The sequence below is a fragment of the Hyla sarda genome, chromosome 5 (assembly GCF_029499605.1).
Source record: "Hyla sarda isolate aHylSar1 chromosome 5, aHylSar1.hap1, whole genome shotgun sequence".
Classification (NCBI taxonomy): Eukaryota; Metazoa; Chordata; class Amphibia; order Anura; family Hylidae; genus Hyla; species Hyla sarda.
Genome location: NC_079193.1, coordinates 118,912,444 through 118,931,599, shown reverse-complemented (window position 1 = coordinate 118,931,599; position 19,156 = coordinate 118,912,444). Strand labels below are relative to the sequence as shown.

Genomic DNA, 19,156 nt, shown 5'->3' with positions numbered 1-19,156 from the left:
TTATGTCCCTGTCCCTCGAGTCCATGCCTCTTTTTATACATGACAATATCCTGCCGGCTTTGGAAGCAGCAGCCTGACATTGCATGCTATTCTGTAGTCTGTGATCTACAAGTACACCCAGATCCTTCTCTACCAGTGACTCTGACAGTTTAATCCCCCCCTAAGACATACGACGCATGCAGGTTATTAGTACCCAGATGCATAACTTTACATTTATCCACATTGAACCTCATTTGCCAAGTGGATGCCCAGACACTTAGTCTATTAAAGTCATCCTGTAACTTATGCACATCCTCTATAGACTGTACCGTGCTACAAAGCTTGGTGTCATCTGCAAAGATAGAAACAGAGCTGTTAATACCATCCTCTATATCATTGATAAATAAATTAAACAACAGCGGGCCCAGTACTGAACCTTGGGGTACACCACTAATTACCGGGGACCAATCAGAGTACGAATCATTGACCACCACTCTCTGGGTACGATCCATGAGCCAGTGTTCAATCCAGTTACAAACTAAAATTTCCAAACCCAAAGACCTTAACTTACCTGTCAGACGTCTATGAGGGACAGTATCAAATGCTTTAGCAAAATCCAGAAACACTATATCCACAGCCATTCCTCTGTCAAGGCTTCTACTCACCTCTTCATAAAAGCAAATTAAATTGGATTGACTTCTATCCTTAGTAAACCCATGCTGGCTATCACTTATAATACAATTATCCCTTATGTATTCCTATATGTAATCCCTTATAAGTCCTTCAAACAATTTACCCACAATGCACGTTAAACTTACCGGTCTATAGTTTCCTGGGGAAGACCTAGAGCCCTTTTTGAAGATTGGCACCACATTCGCCTTGCGCCAGTCCCTTGGCACAATACCAGACACCAGAGAATCTCTAAATATCATGAACAGGGGTACAGATATTACTGAACTTACCTCTCTAAGAACTCTTGGGTGCAATCCATCTGGCCCTGGAGATTTGCTTACATTTATATCACTTAACTTACCTTGTACCATCTCTACATTAAGCCAGTTCAGTACATTACATGATGTGTTACCAGCACTGACCTGGCCAATGTCAGCTCCTTTTTCCATAGTGTATACAGAACTAAAGAACCCATTCAGTAACTCCGCTTTCTCTTGATCGCCTGTGACAACCTCCCCATTATCATTATTAAGGGGTCCTACATGCTCTGTCCTTGGTTTTTTTGCATTTATATATCTAAAAAAAATATTTAGGATTAGTTTTGCTTTCTTTGGCCACCTGTCTCTCGTTTTGAATTTTTGCTGTTTTTATTACATTTTTACAGATTTTATTAAGCTCTTTGTACTGTTTAAATGTTATCGCTGACCCATCAGATTTGTATTTTTTGAAGGCTATTTTAGTTGTTGTTTATTTTTTTTTTTAACATCATTTGTCAGCCATGTAGAATTTAGTTTTAATCGTTTATATTTGTTCCCCTTTGGTATATATTTAGCTGTATAGTTATTTAGAGTTGATTTAAAGATGTCCCATTTACCTTCTGTATCAGTATTTGACAACACCTCCCCCCAGTCTATGTCCTGTAGTGCAGCCCTCAGCCCAGGGAAATTTGCCTTTTTAAAGTTATATGTTTTTGCCTTCCCCGCCTGTCTTTGTTTTCTACATTTTAAGTCAAAAGTAACTATATTGTGGTCGCTATTACCAAGGTTTTCCCGCACAGTTACATTACCAACCAGCTCTGCATTGTTGGAAATGATCAGATCCAACAAGGCATCACTTCTTGTTGGGTCCTCCACAAACTGGCCCATAAAATTATCCTGCAATAAATTTAGGAATTGACGCCCCTTTGTAGTTTTAGCCAACCCCGGACCCCAATCTATATCTGGATAGTTAAAATCTCCCATTATTACCACTGTACCTGCCCGGGCAGCCCTCTCTATCTGTTTATGAAGCCGAACTTCTATCTCTTCAGTGATATTAGGGGGTCTGTAGATTACCCCCAAATATTATTTTTTCAGTATTTCCCTCCTTTTGTAATTCTACCCACAGTGATTCCACCTCCTCAAAATCATCACACACTATGGCATCGTTCACACATATTAAAAGTTTTTGTATCTGACAGTGCCCATTTAAACTTTTTTCTGTTTGTGGGTTTTTAGGCAATTTTTGGTTACCACCAGCTAATGTGGACCAAGCATACGTATATACATATTACAGTTAGTAAGGTATTTTCATATTAACACTATGTCATGCTTTGTCCCTAGGCTGTGGTCATACAACTTACATTTTAGAGATGACCCTCCGTCGCACATTAGTATTGTTTCACCATTGTTTGGGTATGATGCGCTGACCTGCACACATCTTTTGGTGTGAATTTCACACACAGATTGCGTGCATAGATGCTCTATGATTTGGATTTAAGTGACATCTAACGCAATTTAGTTGGACACTCCCTTTGGGTTCCTGGTTTTCTACACTGCTCAATAGACATGTGCAATTCGGTTCAGCACGAATGTCCAATTTACCGAATTTTACGGTTTTCGGGCATTCGGACCGATCCGAATGCACAAAAACATATTTTGAACATTCCCAAATAGCCATGATAATACGAATAGCAAAATGACGAATGCCATCGTTATTTCCCGAATGCATGCTGTAAATAACGAATGCATTCGTTATCCGTAAACGAACGTAAAGAATTCATTCTAATAACAAAGATAAAAAGGATACAGATACAGTTTGATTTTTCGGATAACTTCGGTATTCGGGTACATTCGGTAAATCTTTTTATTCTTTTTTGGACCTTAGCGATCCTAAAAAATTATGGAGATACTTTTTTATAAAAATTTCGTAGGGTACCATAAAAAAGATACAGTAGTGATGGAAAAAATTGTATCTAACAAAATGTATCTTTTTTTATTATGAAATGTTTATTCATTTTTAAACAGGGATCAATTTATGTGAGCGGGTAAAGCACTAAAAATGTAGCCGACAATAATAAAAATGTAGTGTGTGCGTGTTTTTCCCTTTTTTTTTATTTTTTAGGTAGTACTACTACTCCCAGCATGGAACACACTCTTCCATGATGGGAGTAGTAGTTACCTGTACTAATTGACAGATCGCCAGGGTTCGTTGCGATCCTCTTGTATAATGTATAGACGCAGCGGCCGCTCTTCTATGGTCCCCTGCACTCACGTATATATACACATTCATATTTCCCCCAGAGCTGTGATTGGCCAGATGGTTCCAGCCAATCACAGCTCTCTGTGTGAAATGTGAATATGTGTATATATACGGCCGTGCAGGTGACCATAGGAGAGCGGCCGCCGCATACATACATTATACAGGAGCATCACAGCGGGTGTCAGGAGTGATACCCGCAGTGACCTTTCTTTTACTACAAGTACTACTCCCAACATGGAGTACACTCTGCTCCATGCTAGGAGCTGTAGTACCTGCATTAATAGACAGATCGCAGCGGGTGACAGAAGTTACACTCGCTGCGATATGTCTATTAATGCAGGTACTACAGCTCCCAGCTTGGAGCAGAGTGTACTCCATGTTGGGAGTATTAGTACCCGCAGTAAGGGACAGATCCCAGGGATGTCACTTCTCCTGACACCCGCTGCGATCGTCCTTATGTGAATGTCGGGATCAGCTGTTCTCAGGGCTACAGAGCTGGGAGAACAGCTGATGCTGAGCCGTAGGTATTGTATATCTACTGCCCAGCAAGAACTTACAGTGAGCCTGCAATGTGTATACAGTATACACATTGCTGGCTCACTTAACCCCTTGCTAAGCTGTGCACTATGCGTAGGTTAACCCTTTGGGCGGTATACACTATATACAGCTATCTATAGATAGCTGTATATAGTGTATACAGAAGACGAAGTCCGCTTGCTTCCCTCGAGTACCGGGCAGGTCCGTGTAGCTCCGCCCCCAGTGATGACGTCATTGGGGGCGGAGCTACAGAAGGGAACAAGGCTAGTTAATCTGAAGCTCTGTTCACATTGTCCGTTTTGTATAATGTGAACAGACCCTTCTGGCAGTGTCTACCCAGACAGGGAGACTCCAGCTGTTGCTAAACTACAACTCCCAGCATGCCCAGACAGCCAAAGGCTGTCTGGGCATGCTGGGAGTTGTAGTTTTGCACCAATTGGTGGCTCCCTGTTTGGGTAGACATTGCATCATGGGTGCTCTCCCCAGCGGACAGCGCCAAAAATGTCAAACATTTTTGGGCGTTTTTGCGGATTCGATGGATTACGGCGGATTTTTTCTTTTAATAAAATGGTTAACGAGGGCTGTGGGGGAGTGTTTTTTTAAATAAAATAATTTTTCCAATGTGTTGTGTTTTTTTCTTAATAGAATTTTCAGGGTTAGTAGTGGAAGCTGGTCTTCTTGACTGAATCCATTACTAAGGCAGGGCTTAGTGCTAACCCCCAATTATTACCCCGGTACCCACCGCCACAGGGCTGCCGGGAAGAGCTGGTACCAACAGGCCCGGAGCATCAAAAATGGCGCTCCTGGGCCTAGGCGGTAACAGGCTGGCGTTACTTAGGCTGGGGAGGGCCAGTAACAATGGTCCTCGCCCACCTTGGTAATGTCAGGCTGTTGCTGTTTGGTTGGTATTGTGCTGAGAATGAAAATATGGGGAACCTTATGCATTTTTTTTATTTATTTAAATAAAAATAAAAAAACGCATAGGGTTCCCCATATTTTCATTCTCAGCACAATACCAACCAAACAGCAACAGCCTGACGTTACCAGGGTAGGCGAGGACCATTGTTACTGGCCCTCCCAGCCTAAATAATGCCAGCCTGTTACCGCCTAGGTCCAGGAGCGCCATTTTTGATGCTCCAGGCCTGTTAGTACTGGCTCTTCCCGGCACCCCTGTGGCGGTGGGTACCGGGGTAATAATTGGGGGTTAGCGCTAGCTGATTTTGGGGCTAGCACTAAGCCCTGGCTTAGTAATGGATTCAGTCAATAAGACCAGCTTCCACTACTAAGCCTGAAAATTCAATTTAAAAAAAAACACAACACATTGGAAAAATTATTTTATTTAAAAAAACACTTCCCCCACAGCCCTTGTTAACCATTTTATTAAAAGAAAAAAATAATAATCTGCCGTAATGGTTATGACATTGGTTATGACATTTTTGGCGCTGTCCGCTGGGGAGAGCACCCATGATGCAATGTCTACCCAAACAGGGAGCCACCAATTGGTGCAAAACTACAATTCCCAGCATGCCCTGACAGCCTTCGGCTGTCTGGGCATGCTGGGAGTTGTAGTTTAGCAACAGCTGGAGTCTCCCTGTCTGGGTAGACACTGCCAGAAGGGTCTGTTCACATTATACAAAACGGACAATGTGAACAGAACTTCAGATTAACTAGCCTTGTTCCCTTATGTAGCTCCGCCCCCTAATGATGTCATCACTAGGGGGCGGAGCTGCAATGACCTGCCCGGTACTCGAGGGAAGTAAGCGGACTTAGTCTTCAGTATACACTATATAGAGCTATCTATAGATAGCTGTATATAGTGTATACCGCCAAAAGTGTATACCGCCCAGCTCAGCAAGGGGTTAAGTGAGCCAGCAATGTGTATACTGTATACACATTGCAGGCTCACTGTAAGTTCTTGCTGGGCAGTAGATATACAATACCTACGGCTCAGCGTCAGCTGTTCTCCCAGCTCTGTAGCCCTGAGAACAGCTGATCCCGACATTCACAGCGGGTGTCAGTAGACAGCCCCGCTGGGATGTGTCCCTTACTGCGGGTACTAATACTCCCAACATGGAGCACACTCTGCTCCATGCTGGGAGCTGTAGTACCTGCATTAATAGACATATCGCAGCGAGTGTAACTTCTGACACCCGCTGCGATCTGTCTATTAATGCAGGTACTACAGCTCCTAGCATGGAGCAGAGTGTACTCCATGTTGGGAGTAGTAGTACTTGTAGTAAAGGAAAGATCACTGCAGGTATCACTCCCGACACCCGCTGTGATGCTCCTGTATAATGTATGTATGCGGCGGCCGCTCTCCTATGGTCTCCTGCACGGCCGTATATATACACATATTCCTATTTCACACAGAGAGTCGATTGTGATTGGCTGGAACCATCTGGCCAATCACAGCTCTGCGGGAAATATGAATATGTGTATATATACGTGAGCGCAGGGGACCATAGAAGAGCTGCCGCCCCATCTATACAAGAGGATCGCAAGGGACCCCAGAGATCTGTCAATTAGTACAGGTAACTACTACTCCCATCATGGAAGAGTGTGTTCCATGCTGGGAGTAGTAGTACTACCTAAAAAATAAAAAAAAGTGAAAAACACGCACTCACTACATTTTTTATTATTGTCGGCTACATTTTTAGTGCTTTACTCGCTCACATAAATTGATCCCTGTTTAAAAATTAATAAACATTTCATAATAAAAAAAGATACATTTTGTTAGATACAATTTTTTCCATCACTACTTATCTTTTTATTATGATTTTTTATGGTACCCTATGAAATTTTAATAAAAAAGGTATCTCAATAATTTTTTAGGATCGCTAAAGTCCAAAAAAGAATAAAAAGATTTACCGAATGTACACGAATACCGAATGTATTAGAAAAATCAAAACCGAAAATATTGCCAAACCGAAAAAATTTTCCTAAACAAAACGAAATTTTTTTTAGTGCACAAGTCTACTGCTCAAAAAAATAAAAGGGAACACTTATACAAAAAAAAAAAAATTCTCCTCCACACAGGGAGGGAGGGGGGGGGGGGGGGGGGGGTTATGGAATGTATCCTATGTTTAAATGAAAAAGAAAAAAACCACAATGTAACTCCAAATCAATCACACTTCAGTGAAATCACACTGTCCACTCAGGCAGCAACACTGATTGTTCCATTTGCACAACAGGATGTGTAATTGATTGTCAGACAATAGGTAATTAGCAAGACACCCCCAATAAAAGGAGTGGTTCTGCAAGTGATGTCCACAGACCATTTCTCAGTTCCTATGCTTCCCTGCGGATGTTTTGGTCACTTTTGAATGCTGGCGGTGCTTTCACTATAGTGGTAGCATGAGACTGAGTCTACAAACCACACAAGTGGCTCAGGTAGTGCAGCTCATCCAGGATTGCACATCAACGCGAGCTGTGGCAAGGTTTGCTGTGTCTGTCAGCGTAGTGTCCAGAGCATAGAGGCGCTACCAGGAGACAGGCCAGTACATCAGGAGACGTTGAAGGGGCAGCAGGAGGGCAACAACTCACCAGCAGGACCGCTACCTCCACCTTTGTGCAAGGAGGAGCAGTATGACCACTGCCAGAGCCCTGCTAAGTGACCTCCAGCAGGCCACAAATGTGCATGTGTCCACTCAAACGGTCAGAAACAGACTCCATGAGGGTGGTATGAGGGCCCGACGTCCACAGGTGGGGGTTTTGCTTACAGCCCAACACTGTGCAGGACGTTTGGCATTTGCCAGAGAAAACCAAGATTGGCAAATTCACCACTGGTGCCCTCTGCTCTTCACAGATGAAAGCAGGTTCCCACTGAGCACGTGACAGTCTGGGAGATGCCGTGGAGAATGTTCTGCTAGCTGCAACATCCTCCGGTTTGGCGGTGGGTCAGTAATAGTGTGGGGAGGCATTTGTTTGGGGGGGGGCCGTACAGCCCTCCATGTGCTTGCCAGAGGTAGCCTGACTTCCATTAGGTACAGAGATGAGATCCTCAAACCCCTTGTGAGACCATCTGCTGGTGCGGTTGGCCCTGGGCTCTTCCTAATGCAAGACAATGCTATCCCTCATGTGCCTGGAGTGTCAGCAGTTCCTGCAAGAGGAGGCCATTGATGCTATGGACTGGCCCGCTCGTTCCCCAGACCTGAATCCGATTTAGCACATCTGGGACATCATGTCTCGCTCCATCCACCAACGCCACGTTGGAACACAGACTGTCCAGGAGTTGGACCTCATCAGGAGCATGCCCAGGCGTTTTCGGGAGGTCATACGGAGGCCACACACACACACTACTGAGCCTCATTTTAACTTGTTTTGAGGACATTACATCAAAGTTGGATCAGCCTGTAGTGTGGTTTTCCACTTTGATTTTGAGTGTGATTCCATATCCAGACCTCCATGGGTTGATAAATTTGATTTCCATTGATAATTTTTGTGTTATTTTGTTGTCAGCACATTCAACTATGTAAAGACCAAAGTATTTCGTACGATTAGTTCATTCAGTCAGATCTAGGATGTGTTATCTTAGGGTTTCCTTTATTTTTTTTGAGAAGTGTACATAGTATACGATATATGGTTGTTATTTGGGCTATGACAGCTTATGCACCACTAACATTGTCATTACTATTATCATCATTATTACCACTGTTGAATCCAACTGTGTTGCCCGCATTTTGCCTCATCTCAATGTGTTTGAATTTCATGTTATAGATTTCTATACACATGAACACTTGAAACTAGTTATCGACCGATATTGATTTTTTAAGGCCGATATCGATAATCTGTGACCTTTCAGGCCGATATCCGATAACTTATACCGATATTCCAGTATAAGTTACCGGCAATTTCCCCCACCCGGCCCCGCAGAAGCCGCTGCAGATCAATGATTTAAAGTGGGCGCTTTAAATCAATGAACTGCAGCGGCTTTTGCAGAGCCAGAGACCGCCGCCGCCACCCGCTTCTCTCCCCCTGCCTGTTCTGGGGTCCTGACTCCAACCACCGCCACCCCATTGCCTCCCCCATCCCCGGTTTTATAATTACCTGTTCCCGGGGCCCGGGGTCCGTGAAACTTCTGGCTCCGGCGGAATCCCGAGCTGTCACTATGCGCACTAAAGGTGACGTCGCGTTGAGGACGTCACTCGTCATTGCGCTGCGCAGTGTAGTGCGCAGGAGCCAGAAGTAGCGCGGACCCTGGGCCCAGGTAATTATAAAACCGGGGATGGGAGGCAATGGGGCGGCGGCGGTCTCTGGTCGGGGAGGCGAGTCGGGGCAGGGCATTATCAGCAAGGTAATTGCTGATACCGTTAATGTCCAAAATCATGAATATCGGCCGATAATATCGGCCAAACCGATAATCGGTCTATCCCTACTCGAAACCAAATGTTTTATACCATTTATGGTCTATCATGTCACTGGTATATATGAGCACCTTACCCAACATCATACTAATAGTAACATGTGTTGACACTGTTGTTCACATGATGCGTTCGCAGCCATTCCGGTACCTCTGCATGTTGACGTGAGGGCCGACATCCATTTCATGTTTTAACAAGGCCTGCCCGCTCATACAGCTGAATACTCTGGCTGCTATTAAACGCTGTATATTCACTGCACCTACGGCCGATCTGGAGTTACTATGTGCTACTACGCAAACCGACATCCACCCCGTACTTTACCTGGCTCGTGCGCTCACATGGCCGGATCTGTCGTCAGACGCTATGCACGACAGGGATACGCTGGTTTGGTAATTATTCCCACTTACATTTAGTGTATATAAGCGAGCACTGTCCACTGTATTATTGCCAAGTGCTGACCTCTAGCCCTAAACTCTTCAGAGCGTGTTTTTATGTACCCCGTTATCTTTGGGTTTTGTACCATGTTTTAAGGTCCTATTAAAGGTCAAGTCAAGTTTAACTGCCTGGCGCGTGAGCTGGACCACCATTCCTTTCTGCCTATCTACAATGGAAGCGGCTGCATTGTCAGCACTACATATACTGCGGATGTCCATAAATGACTACTTGGATTGGTGAGTGAGCTGAGTGGCAGCTGCTTTTCTTTGTGCAGTGGAAGGTTAGACAAGTTTCCCATAGCAACCAGATTGCTTCTTTCATAGGCCATTGTTTGCCAAATGGAAATTTCACCACTTTTCCTCTGCAAAGGTTTTGATATATCTCCCCTAATTTTTTTTTTTCATACTAGCCACAGGTCCCACTTTAAGGGTAGGGTCACACGTGCCATATTGTGCTGTGTATTTTCTGCAGCTGATTTTGTTACTTAGTGACTTCACTGGGTAGAAAAATACAGCACGTGTGACTCTACCTTGGAGGAAATAGTTGTCATTGTATAAAAAATAAAAATTGGCATGTCAAAATAAAAAGTAGGAATTTTTTTATCGGGATGCAGCTGCCCTTACATTCGCTAAAATGAAGGGGATGATGGCACTCCTCTTCAGGAAAACAAGTGCAGTGTACAATCCCACAGAACAATGGACTCCAAACTGTGGACCACTAGCTACTGCAAAACTACAACTCCCAGTATGCTCAGACAGTGAATGACTTTCCGTACATGATGGGAGGTGCTGCAATGTTTGAGGACAACTATTTGGAGACCTAGGCCTTAGAACACCCGCACAACACTAGCCTCGCTCTCAAAGGAGAAATAAAGCGGCACAGTGGTGAAATAAATACTCCTGCCCCTTTGTTTTATCCTTTGGTGAGGGTCTCAGCAGTCGGACCCCAATGACCAAAATTTCTGACATTACTAGGATAGATAACTTATAAAAATAAAAAATTATATATATATTATACATACACACACAGACTTTTTTCATACTCCTGGATGGGGTAATTCCAGTTTCTTGTGACAAATTTGTCCCATAAAAAGCTATGTGAATGTTACAGCGTCTACGCCTGGGTACCATAATAATGTATGTAACTACACCAAAAGCAGTCAAAAAAAAGTGTAACGTTCACACAATATGGGCACAGGGCAGACACCTGTTTTTACACTGTACTCACACTCCTCGGCTGTATTGCAGGCTCCAGACTGCTCCTTATAGATACCATATGAACTAATCTCCACAACACGCCGAACTTTACTACTGACCATACCGAAGCTCAAGAGCCATCAGGCAACAAGCTTACAATCCAGATCATGAAAGCTGACGTGTCCTAGAAGCCCAGATGCCACAGTGCCTGAGAGCGTGTGTGAGTTTTCTGTCCGAAACCCAGCGGCCATCATACTGGAGCCTTATACCACTGCTGGTGATTAAACTTTAGCATCGATAAAATGGCCGCCCCAGCAGACGTGTGCTGGCCCCGGGGCGACAAAACAAGCTCCATATTTTACCTCTACCAACCAGTACTCGGAAAAGTAATACTGACGCTGGGCGTAACCACATAGACGAGCGGCGCTGGGATTGGCCGCCGATTGGACTTCCGCTAACGTGTACCTTTCCTTGGAGTGAATAAGTGACGCTGCTGTGGGTCTTTTTGAGCTGTAGATCGAATCTGTGAGAGAACGAGACCGGTGCAGACAACGTATTAGCAAAATGGTAAGAGCTCGCTGTTATTGTGACGATTTTCTTTCGTGTATCCGTACATTCATTAAGGTTATGCGTTGTTAGACTCGAGCCTATTTAATGTCCACACTGCTAATTATAACGTGAAATCAGTTATTTAACCCCTTAAGGACCAAGGCCATTTTTGACCAGGCCAATTTTATTTTAATGTTTTCGTTTTTTTCCTCCTCTCCTTCTAAAATCCATAACTCTTTTATATTTCCATCTACAGAACTATATAAGGGCTTGTTTTTTGCGTGGCCAATTGTACTTTGTAATGAAACCTCACTTTACCATAAAATGTTCGGTGAACCCCAAAAAGTGTTTTATGGAGGAAATTGAAATGAAAACCACAACTTTGCACATTTTGGAGGGTTTTGTTTCCACGCTGTACGATTTACGGTAAAAATGATGTGTTCTTTATTGTGTGGGTCAATACGATTAAAGGAAAACTGTCGGATACTTTCTCCCGCACTATCCACAGATACTGGTGGATAGTGCGGGAGACTCTTATTAAAATGAGCCCTACCTTACCCGGATCCGGCTGCACGCTTGCAATTGTAGTTTTATTCTATGTGTATATCTTGCTGTAACTGGCACAGGAGGGGCTTCTGCAGGTTAACTGGCACTGATGCTTATGAATATTCATCCCCCCTCCCTCCAGCTCTCCCTCTCTTTGCCACTCCTAACTGGGAGGGAGGAGGGGGGATGAATATTCATAAGCTGCGCTGACGTCAGTGCCAGTTAACCTGCAGAAGCCCCGCCTGTGCCAGTTACAGCAAGATATACACATAGAATAAACCCACAATTGCTGGCGAACGGCTGGGCGGATCCGGGTAAGGTAGGGCTCGTTTTAATCATCATCTCCCGCACTATCCACCAGTACCTGTGGATAGTGCGGGAGAAAATATGACAGCTTTCCTTTTAAGATGATACCCATGGCTAGATACTTCTATATTTTTGTACCGCTTAAAAAAAAAATCAAACTTTTTGTACAAAATTAGTAATCTAAAATTGCCCTATTTTGACCACCTATAACGTTTTAATTTTTCCGTATATAGGGCGGTATGAGGGTGCCGTCATCTGTACTTTTTATCGAGACCACATTTGCATATATATAAAACTTTTAGATCATTTATTTTTTTGGGAATAAAATGTGACAAGCAGCATTTTTGGACATTTTTTTTCTTTCTTGTTTTAGGTTTACGCCGTTCACTGTACGGGATCATTAACATTATATTTTGATAGCTCGGACATTTACGTTGGGGAAAAAAACATTGCATACAGTATCTTTTTTTTTTTCTCTCAAAAATAACGGAATAGAAACGAATATTAAAAATTTGGCATTGAAGTCTATGTCAAACAGATGAGCCTTTAAAGTCACCTGTTTGCACCTGGTTTTTAATATCCTTTTTTTTTTTTTTTTTTAACTGTTATTACTTCTGATTACATCAGGAGTGAAATCAGCAAACTCCTGCAGTGCTACGGGATTACTACTACTCAAATCGTGGAACAGACTTGTTTCCATGATGGGAGTAGTAATTGCCTGGCTGCAGGAGTCTGGGGAGACTACATTAGTGCTTGTAAGTACACCAACAGAACACAGTAGACAGCCTAGTATAGGGGGGGAAACTATAATACGTCCCTACGGTACTCCTAAGGCTATGTGTGTATGGACATATCTATGCTGCCAATACAGGAAACACGAATACACAAACCTATATAGAAAGAACACTGGCAGACAATAACGTGAATGCAAATAGTATTTATTGATTAAAATTACAATGAAAGCAGGATTGGCGTCTGACAAATATGGAACATCTCTCATGTAGAAGCTGCTAGAAATGCCAACATAGCACCTCAAGGTATTAAATATTGCAGCCTAACAAAGAATACATGCTGGGTCCAGATACAGTGCATCATTGTATATACATAAAGTGCTAAAGTACAAATACGAGCGCAGGATCACAGCAGCAAGATACCTATATGTGCAAGCAGAAAGCACAACAGAGAGACGTCCACCCCTACGTCCGTTTCGGACTTGCGTCCTTCTTCCGGGAGTGGTCTAATCATGATGGTGGTACATATTTATACTGACTCATACCCAATCACCTTATAGTATTATAATAGCAGATACAGAACAGCTGTGTTACCTGGGGAGTGGCGTGGCGCAGTGTGTTCGTCATCGGGATGGGACCGGATATGCAGACGCGCGATCCCCGGCGTGTGACGTCGGGACCACGTGACCGCAATACCCGGAATCAGCCGACGAGAGAACGCACTGCGTCCATAAACAAGGCTTCCGGTAGGCGTTACGTATGGGAGCGAGGCCATGTGACCAGCCGTCGCCAAGCAACAGCGGCCACATGACCAGGGATCCCATGACGTGCGCCAAAACGCACACAACGCCATCTATTGGGCTAATATGCAATAACATGTTGACAATAACGGTACAGCGTTGTACCAAAAGAGATCTTAAAAACCAGGTGCAAATAGGTGACTTTAAAGGCTCATCTGTTTGACATAGACTTCAATGCCAAATTTTTTATATTCGTTTCTATTCCATTATTTTTGAAAGGAGAGAAAAAAAGATACTGTATGCAATGTTTTTTTTCCCCAACGTAAATGTCCGAGCTATCAAAATATAATGTTAATGATCCCGTACGGTGAACGGCGTAAACCTAAAACAAGAAAGAAAATAAAAATGTCCAAAAATGCTGCTTGTCACATTTTATTCCCAAAAAAATAAATGATCTAAAAGTTTTATATATATGCAAATGTGGTCTCGATAAAAAGTACAGATGACGGCACCCTGTAATTTTAATCAATAAATACTATTTGCATTCACGTTATTGTCTGCCACAGTGTTCTTTCTATATAGGTTTGTACATTAGTGCTTGTACTTCTACCCAATCCACCCCCCCCACCCACATTATGGAACAGTCTGTTTCACGTTGGTTAGTAGTACAGGGACTGAGGGGTTGATCACAAAGGGTCTCTCTTCTGAAATCTGATGCGATCAGAAGTTATTAACCAGGGGAGTGGGTGGCATGCTCCCCTCCCCTGGATGTACATAATGTGTTTTTACTTTCATTTTCAAATACTTCGCCAGGAGCCCTGAATTGCCGACACTGAGGGTTTTTATAGTAATTAGTGAAGATTGTGATGGTAAACTACACTGGCGGCTAGGGAAGCACTGCGCTGTGGGACAATATTTATAGAAGTGCTGTGGGGGGGAAGATACATAGCTAGCGCAGCGGGGGGGGGGCAAGATGTATAGCTAGCACAGTGGGGGGGGGGGGGCAGACATATAGCACTATATTTCCCCCCCCCGCTGTGCTAGCTATGTATATTGCCCCCCGCTGGGTTAGCTATAGATCTTTTCCCCCCCGCAGCGCATCAGGGCAGCCGGAGACCACAGCGCAATGCTTCATCGGCCGCCAGTGTAGTTCACCATCACAGTCCTCACTAATGACTTTAAAACCCCCGCCGGGAATCCCTGAATGTCCCCTCGGTGCCGGCCATTCCAGGCGAGGTATTTGAAAATGAAAGTAAAACACACTATGTATCTCCAGGGGAGCGGAGCATGCTGCCCGCTCCTCTGGTAAACAACTTCTGATCGCAGAAGTGAGACCCGGTGTGATCAACCCCTCAGCCCCTGTACTACTACCTCAGACATGGAACAGACTTTGTTCCATGATGAGGGTAGTAGTAGTACAAGCACCAATCTAGCCTCCCAGCCGCCATGGGAACTACTATTCCAATCATGAAATGGATTCTTTTCCCTGATGGGAGTAGTAGTAGTAGTAGTAGTAGTAGTAGTTCCGGCTGCAGGAGTCTCTACAGGGTGGGTCATTTATGTTGATACACCTTAATAAAATGGGAATGTTTGGTGATATTAACTTCCTGTTTGTGGCACATTAGTATATGTGAGGGGGGGAAACTTTTCAAAATGGGTGGTGACCATGACGGCCATTTTTAATCCAACTTTTGTTTTTTCAATAGGAAGAGGGTCATGTGACACATCAAACTTATTGGGAATTTCACAAGAAAAACAATGATGTGCTTAGTTTTAACGTAACTTTATTCTTTCATGAGTTATTTACAAGTTTCTGACCACTTATAAAATGTGTTCAATGTGCTGCCCATTGTGTTAGATTATCAACCCTCTTCTCCCACTCTTCACACACTGATAGCAACACCGCAGGAGAAATGCTAGCACAGGCTTCCAGTATCCGTAGTTTCAGGTGCTGCAGAATGGGCAAAACAAAAATTGGAACAGGACCCTCAGTTTACGCAGAAGATTTTGTTCAGTGATGAGGCAAACTTTTATGTGAATGGTGAAGTTAACAAAGTCCCCGCTATTGGTCTGACACTAACCCACATTGGATAGATCCCTCCAAGACTGTTGGAACACAATTATGGGTGTCAGGTCCAAGCATTCCTAGATGAACAGTTTCCTGGAAAGTGGATTGGTCGTCGTGGGCCAGTTGAATGGCCCCCCAAGGTCTCCCGATCTGACCCCTTTAGACTTTTATCTTTGGGGTCATCTGAAGGAAATTGTCAATGCTGTGAAGATACGAGATGTGCAGCACCTGAAACTACGGATACTGGAAGCCTGTGCTAGCATTTCTCCTGCGGTGTTGCTATCAGTGTGTGAAGAGTGGGAGAAGAGGGTTGCATTGACAATCCAACACAATGGGCAACGCATTGAACACATTTTATACGTGGTCAGAAACTTGTAATTAACTCACGAAAGAATAAAGTTACATTAAAACCAAGCACATCATTGTTTTTCTTGTGAAATTCCCAATAAGTTTGATGTGCCACATGACCCTCTTCCTATTGAAAAAACAAAAGTTGGATTAAAAATGGCCATCATGGTCTCCACCCATCTTGAAAAGTTCCCCCCCCCCCCCCCCCCCTCACATATGTTAATGTGCCACAAACAGGAAGTTAATATCACCATCCATTCTCATTTTATTAAGGTGTAGCCAAATAGATGGCTGATACTAACTGATGCAAACGGGTGCCACTAAATGGCATCCGTTTGCATCTGTTAGTAGAATGGTCCATTTGGGAGGCATTAACGGAGAAAATCTGGACGGGGACAATGGCCGTGTGAACATAGGCTTATAAACTTGGAAGTGAGACAGGTGTGTGTGTGTGTGTGTGTGTGTGTGTGTGTGTGTGTGTGTGTGTGTGGTTTTTTTTTTTTTTTTTTTTTTTTTAAATATAGATCCACTGCCCTTCACAAGGCCTGATCAGTCATGCGGGCCTTTAAAATCGGCCGATAACTATGATTTTACTGGCCGCACATAAGATACAGGCAGCCGACTGATGGGCATTCGCTGAATGCTAAACCCTTCTACATATTGCAACAAGCACTACAAGGAATGGTTGTTCACTTGATATTTGTCTCATATAAAAGGGCCTTTTGAGTAAACTTATCTAAGACTGCCTGCATATGTACTGGATGTGTGTTGTACAACATGAGATTATTTTTTTGTGTTGACATATTTCCTCAGTATTTTAATAGAGATGAACATGGCTAATAAAATTTATTTCTCCAGCCTGGTCCTGCAGCAAGTAATACCAATGTTGGTGCTTCTGGGCGTTCCCCAAGTAAAGCGGTTTCACCTAGAGCAGCAGGATCTACTGTTCGACAAAGGTAGGAAATATTTTAGTGTAGTATAGTCTTTAATGGGTACTCTGCCCCTAGACATCTTATCCCCTATCCAAAGGATAGGGGATATGATGTCTGACACTGGGAGTCCCGCCGCTGGGGACCCCTGGGATCTCTCCTGCAGCTCCCCCTGTCATCTTGTGCATGGAGTGAACTTCACTCCGTGCTTGATAACGGGCGATACAGGGTCCAGAGGATCGTGATGTCACGGCCCTGCCACTTGTGACATCATGATCTTCCAGCCCCTGTATCACCCGTCATCAGTCCCGGAGCAAAGTTCGCTCCATGCACAAGATGACTGGGAGCCGCAGAAGAGAGCCCTTTGGATAGGGGATAAGAGGTACCCCTTTAAAGTCTACTCCTGCCATAGCAGTGTTGGCATTTCACTAAGATATGCTGTCACTTGCTAATCCTGGGGATCTGACTTTTGGAACCTGGTCTGATCACAAAAAATGATGAGCCTTGGCTTCTCCATGGGTTTTACCTGCTTGAAACCCTGGCTGTTTTGATAAGTGCTTCATCTGTGCCCTATTCAAGTAAATGAGGTTTAGTTGCAGTACCTGCACAGCAACTTGATTACTGTAGTGCTCTGCATTCTTACGATTAGAGGGGATTTAGGGTGCGTTCACACGCTTTAATTTTTTGCGGGTTTTCCGCTGCATATTTGAAAGTGGGCAGGCTCTTCTCGGCTGTCCGAAGTGGATTTTCCGCAGCGTAAATTCCGCCGCGGAAAATCTGCTTCGGACAGCCGAAAAGAGCCTGCCCTCTTTCAAATACGCAGCGGAAAACCCGCAAAAGCAAAAAGCATGTGAACGCACCCTCACAGTCGCTCAGCCCTTAAGATTACCAGCAGGATTATATGTCATCTTTGTTAAAATTTTAAGTATTCTTAAATTCTAAATATATTGTATCCCTTTCCTTTAAATCGTAATAGGAAAACAGCAAGTAGTGGAACAAGAAGTTCAGGACGGACCACATCTGCTGGCACAGGAGGAATGTGGCGATTCTACACTGAGGATTCTCCAGGTCTTAAAGTGTAAGTTTAAAAAAAATAAAAATGTTTATAATTTATTTATCTTTTAATCTTAAAAAAACAATTCATGGCCTATCCACAGGTCTGTGTTCTAGCACCCCTGATCAGCTGTTGGCTTTGTTCCCTGCGCAGCGGAGTACTGCAGCCTCAGCTCCTATTGAAGTGAAGAGGAGCTGAAGCTGCAGTTTCCTGTTTTCTCTTCTTGTTGTACTGTTAGACAGAGGTTAAAGATATGCAATCTTATGTCAGTCAAGGGGGTTGATCGAGACCCCACAATCATGCTGCTGAGGTCCTTACCACTTAAGATAACAGCTGGAAGTCAGTTACCCACCTCCCTGCAATTAAATAATTGCTCTGCCTATACAGTCTGACTCGGCAGGCAGCACCATTAACTCTGATAAATGCTATTCGCATATGGGATATTTAAAACTTTTTTTTTTATAAATCTGAATAAGCCCCTCCCCAATAGTCTAAATCACTACTTATCCCATTTTTCAATTAGAAAAAAAATTGGGTATCGTAGTATGCAGAAATGGCTTAACTATTAAAATATATAATATGAATGAAACCACACAGTGCATGGAGTAAAATAAAAAAATAAAAATACAGAACTGCACACTTTTGGTCACATACAATGAAAAACCGCTCTAAGGCTACTTTCACATTGCTGTTGTAACATTCTCAATGGGAAGCAACAGCAGTGTGAAAGGGGCCTAAGTGTCACCCATAGTGACACAAGGCTACAGCAAAAGCAAATATAGCGGATTAGTGCCCAAGAATTCATAAAGTATTAAAGGAACAGTAAATTTAATTTATTTAGCATATAAAATCATACAATTTTATTGAATACACTTAAAATACTACAAAATGTGGATAATGATAGGAGGAACACACGCACAATTGTGTACATTATGTAGCTTGATTTCCTAACTAATGACGAATATTTTAATTTTTTTTTTCTCTCGCTATTTTCTAGCGGCCCTGTTCCAGTTCTGGTGATGAGTCTTCTTTTTATTGCTTCCGTCTTCATGCTGCATATCTGGGGAAAATACACACGTTCATGAAAGTACTTACTTGCTTATGTATTACTGGACCAAATCATTTTGGACTTCAGAGAACAGTGTAACACTTTTTTTTTTTTTTTTTTAAGTTAAAGGCCATATTT

General features: G+C 43.3%; 2 protein-coding genes across 5 annotated transcripts in view; one reads left to right on the top strand and one right to left on the bottom strand.

Annotated features, from left to right (window-relative positions):
* ALG2 (ALG2 alpha-1,3/1,6-mannosyltransferase) overlaps positions 1-11,663 on the bottom strand; it is a 21,279-nt gene extending 9,616 nt beyond the window's left edge. Inside the window, exon 1 of one of the 4 annotated variants that reach the window (XM_056520168.1) lies at positions 11,165-11,663. Coding sequence is in view for 1 of the 4 variants with exons in the window: in XM_056520164.1 (XP_056376139.1) it covers positions 11,097-11,113 (17 nt within the window). In the remaining 3 variants the exon portion in view is untranslated. The other 3 variants (XM_056520164.1, XM_056520167.1, XM_056520166.1) reach the window with 3 other exon arrangements.
* Positions 11,126-19,156, top strand: SEC61B (SEC61 translocon subunit beta). The gene is made up of 4 exons (XM_056520169.1): positions 11,126-11,266; positions 16,846-16,943; positions 17,893-17,994; positions 18,968-19,156. The coding sequence occupies exons 1-4, from the start codon at positions 11,264-11,266 to the stop codon at positions 19,053-19,055; spliced, it is 291 nt and encodes a 96-aa protein (XP_056376144.1). The 5' UTR covers positions 11,126-11,263; the 3' UTR covers positions 19,056-19,156.

What these genes read in the sequence shown, in the direction of transcription:
- SEC61B (XM_056520169.1), top strand. An exon ending in GGATCTACTGTTCGACAAAG is followed by an intron (nt 16,944 to 17,892) that starts GTAGGAAATATT and finishes AAATCGTAATAG; the next exon opens with GAAAACAGCAAGTAGTGGAA. An exon ending in GATTCTCCAGGTCTTAAAGT is followed by an intron (nt 17,995 to 18,967) that starts GTAAGTTTAAAA and finishes GCTATTTTCTAG; the next exon opens with CGGCCCTGTTCCAGTTCTGG.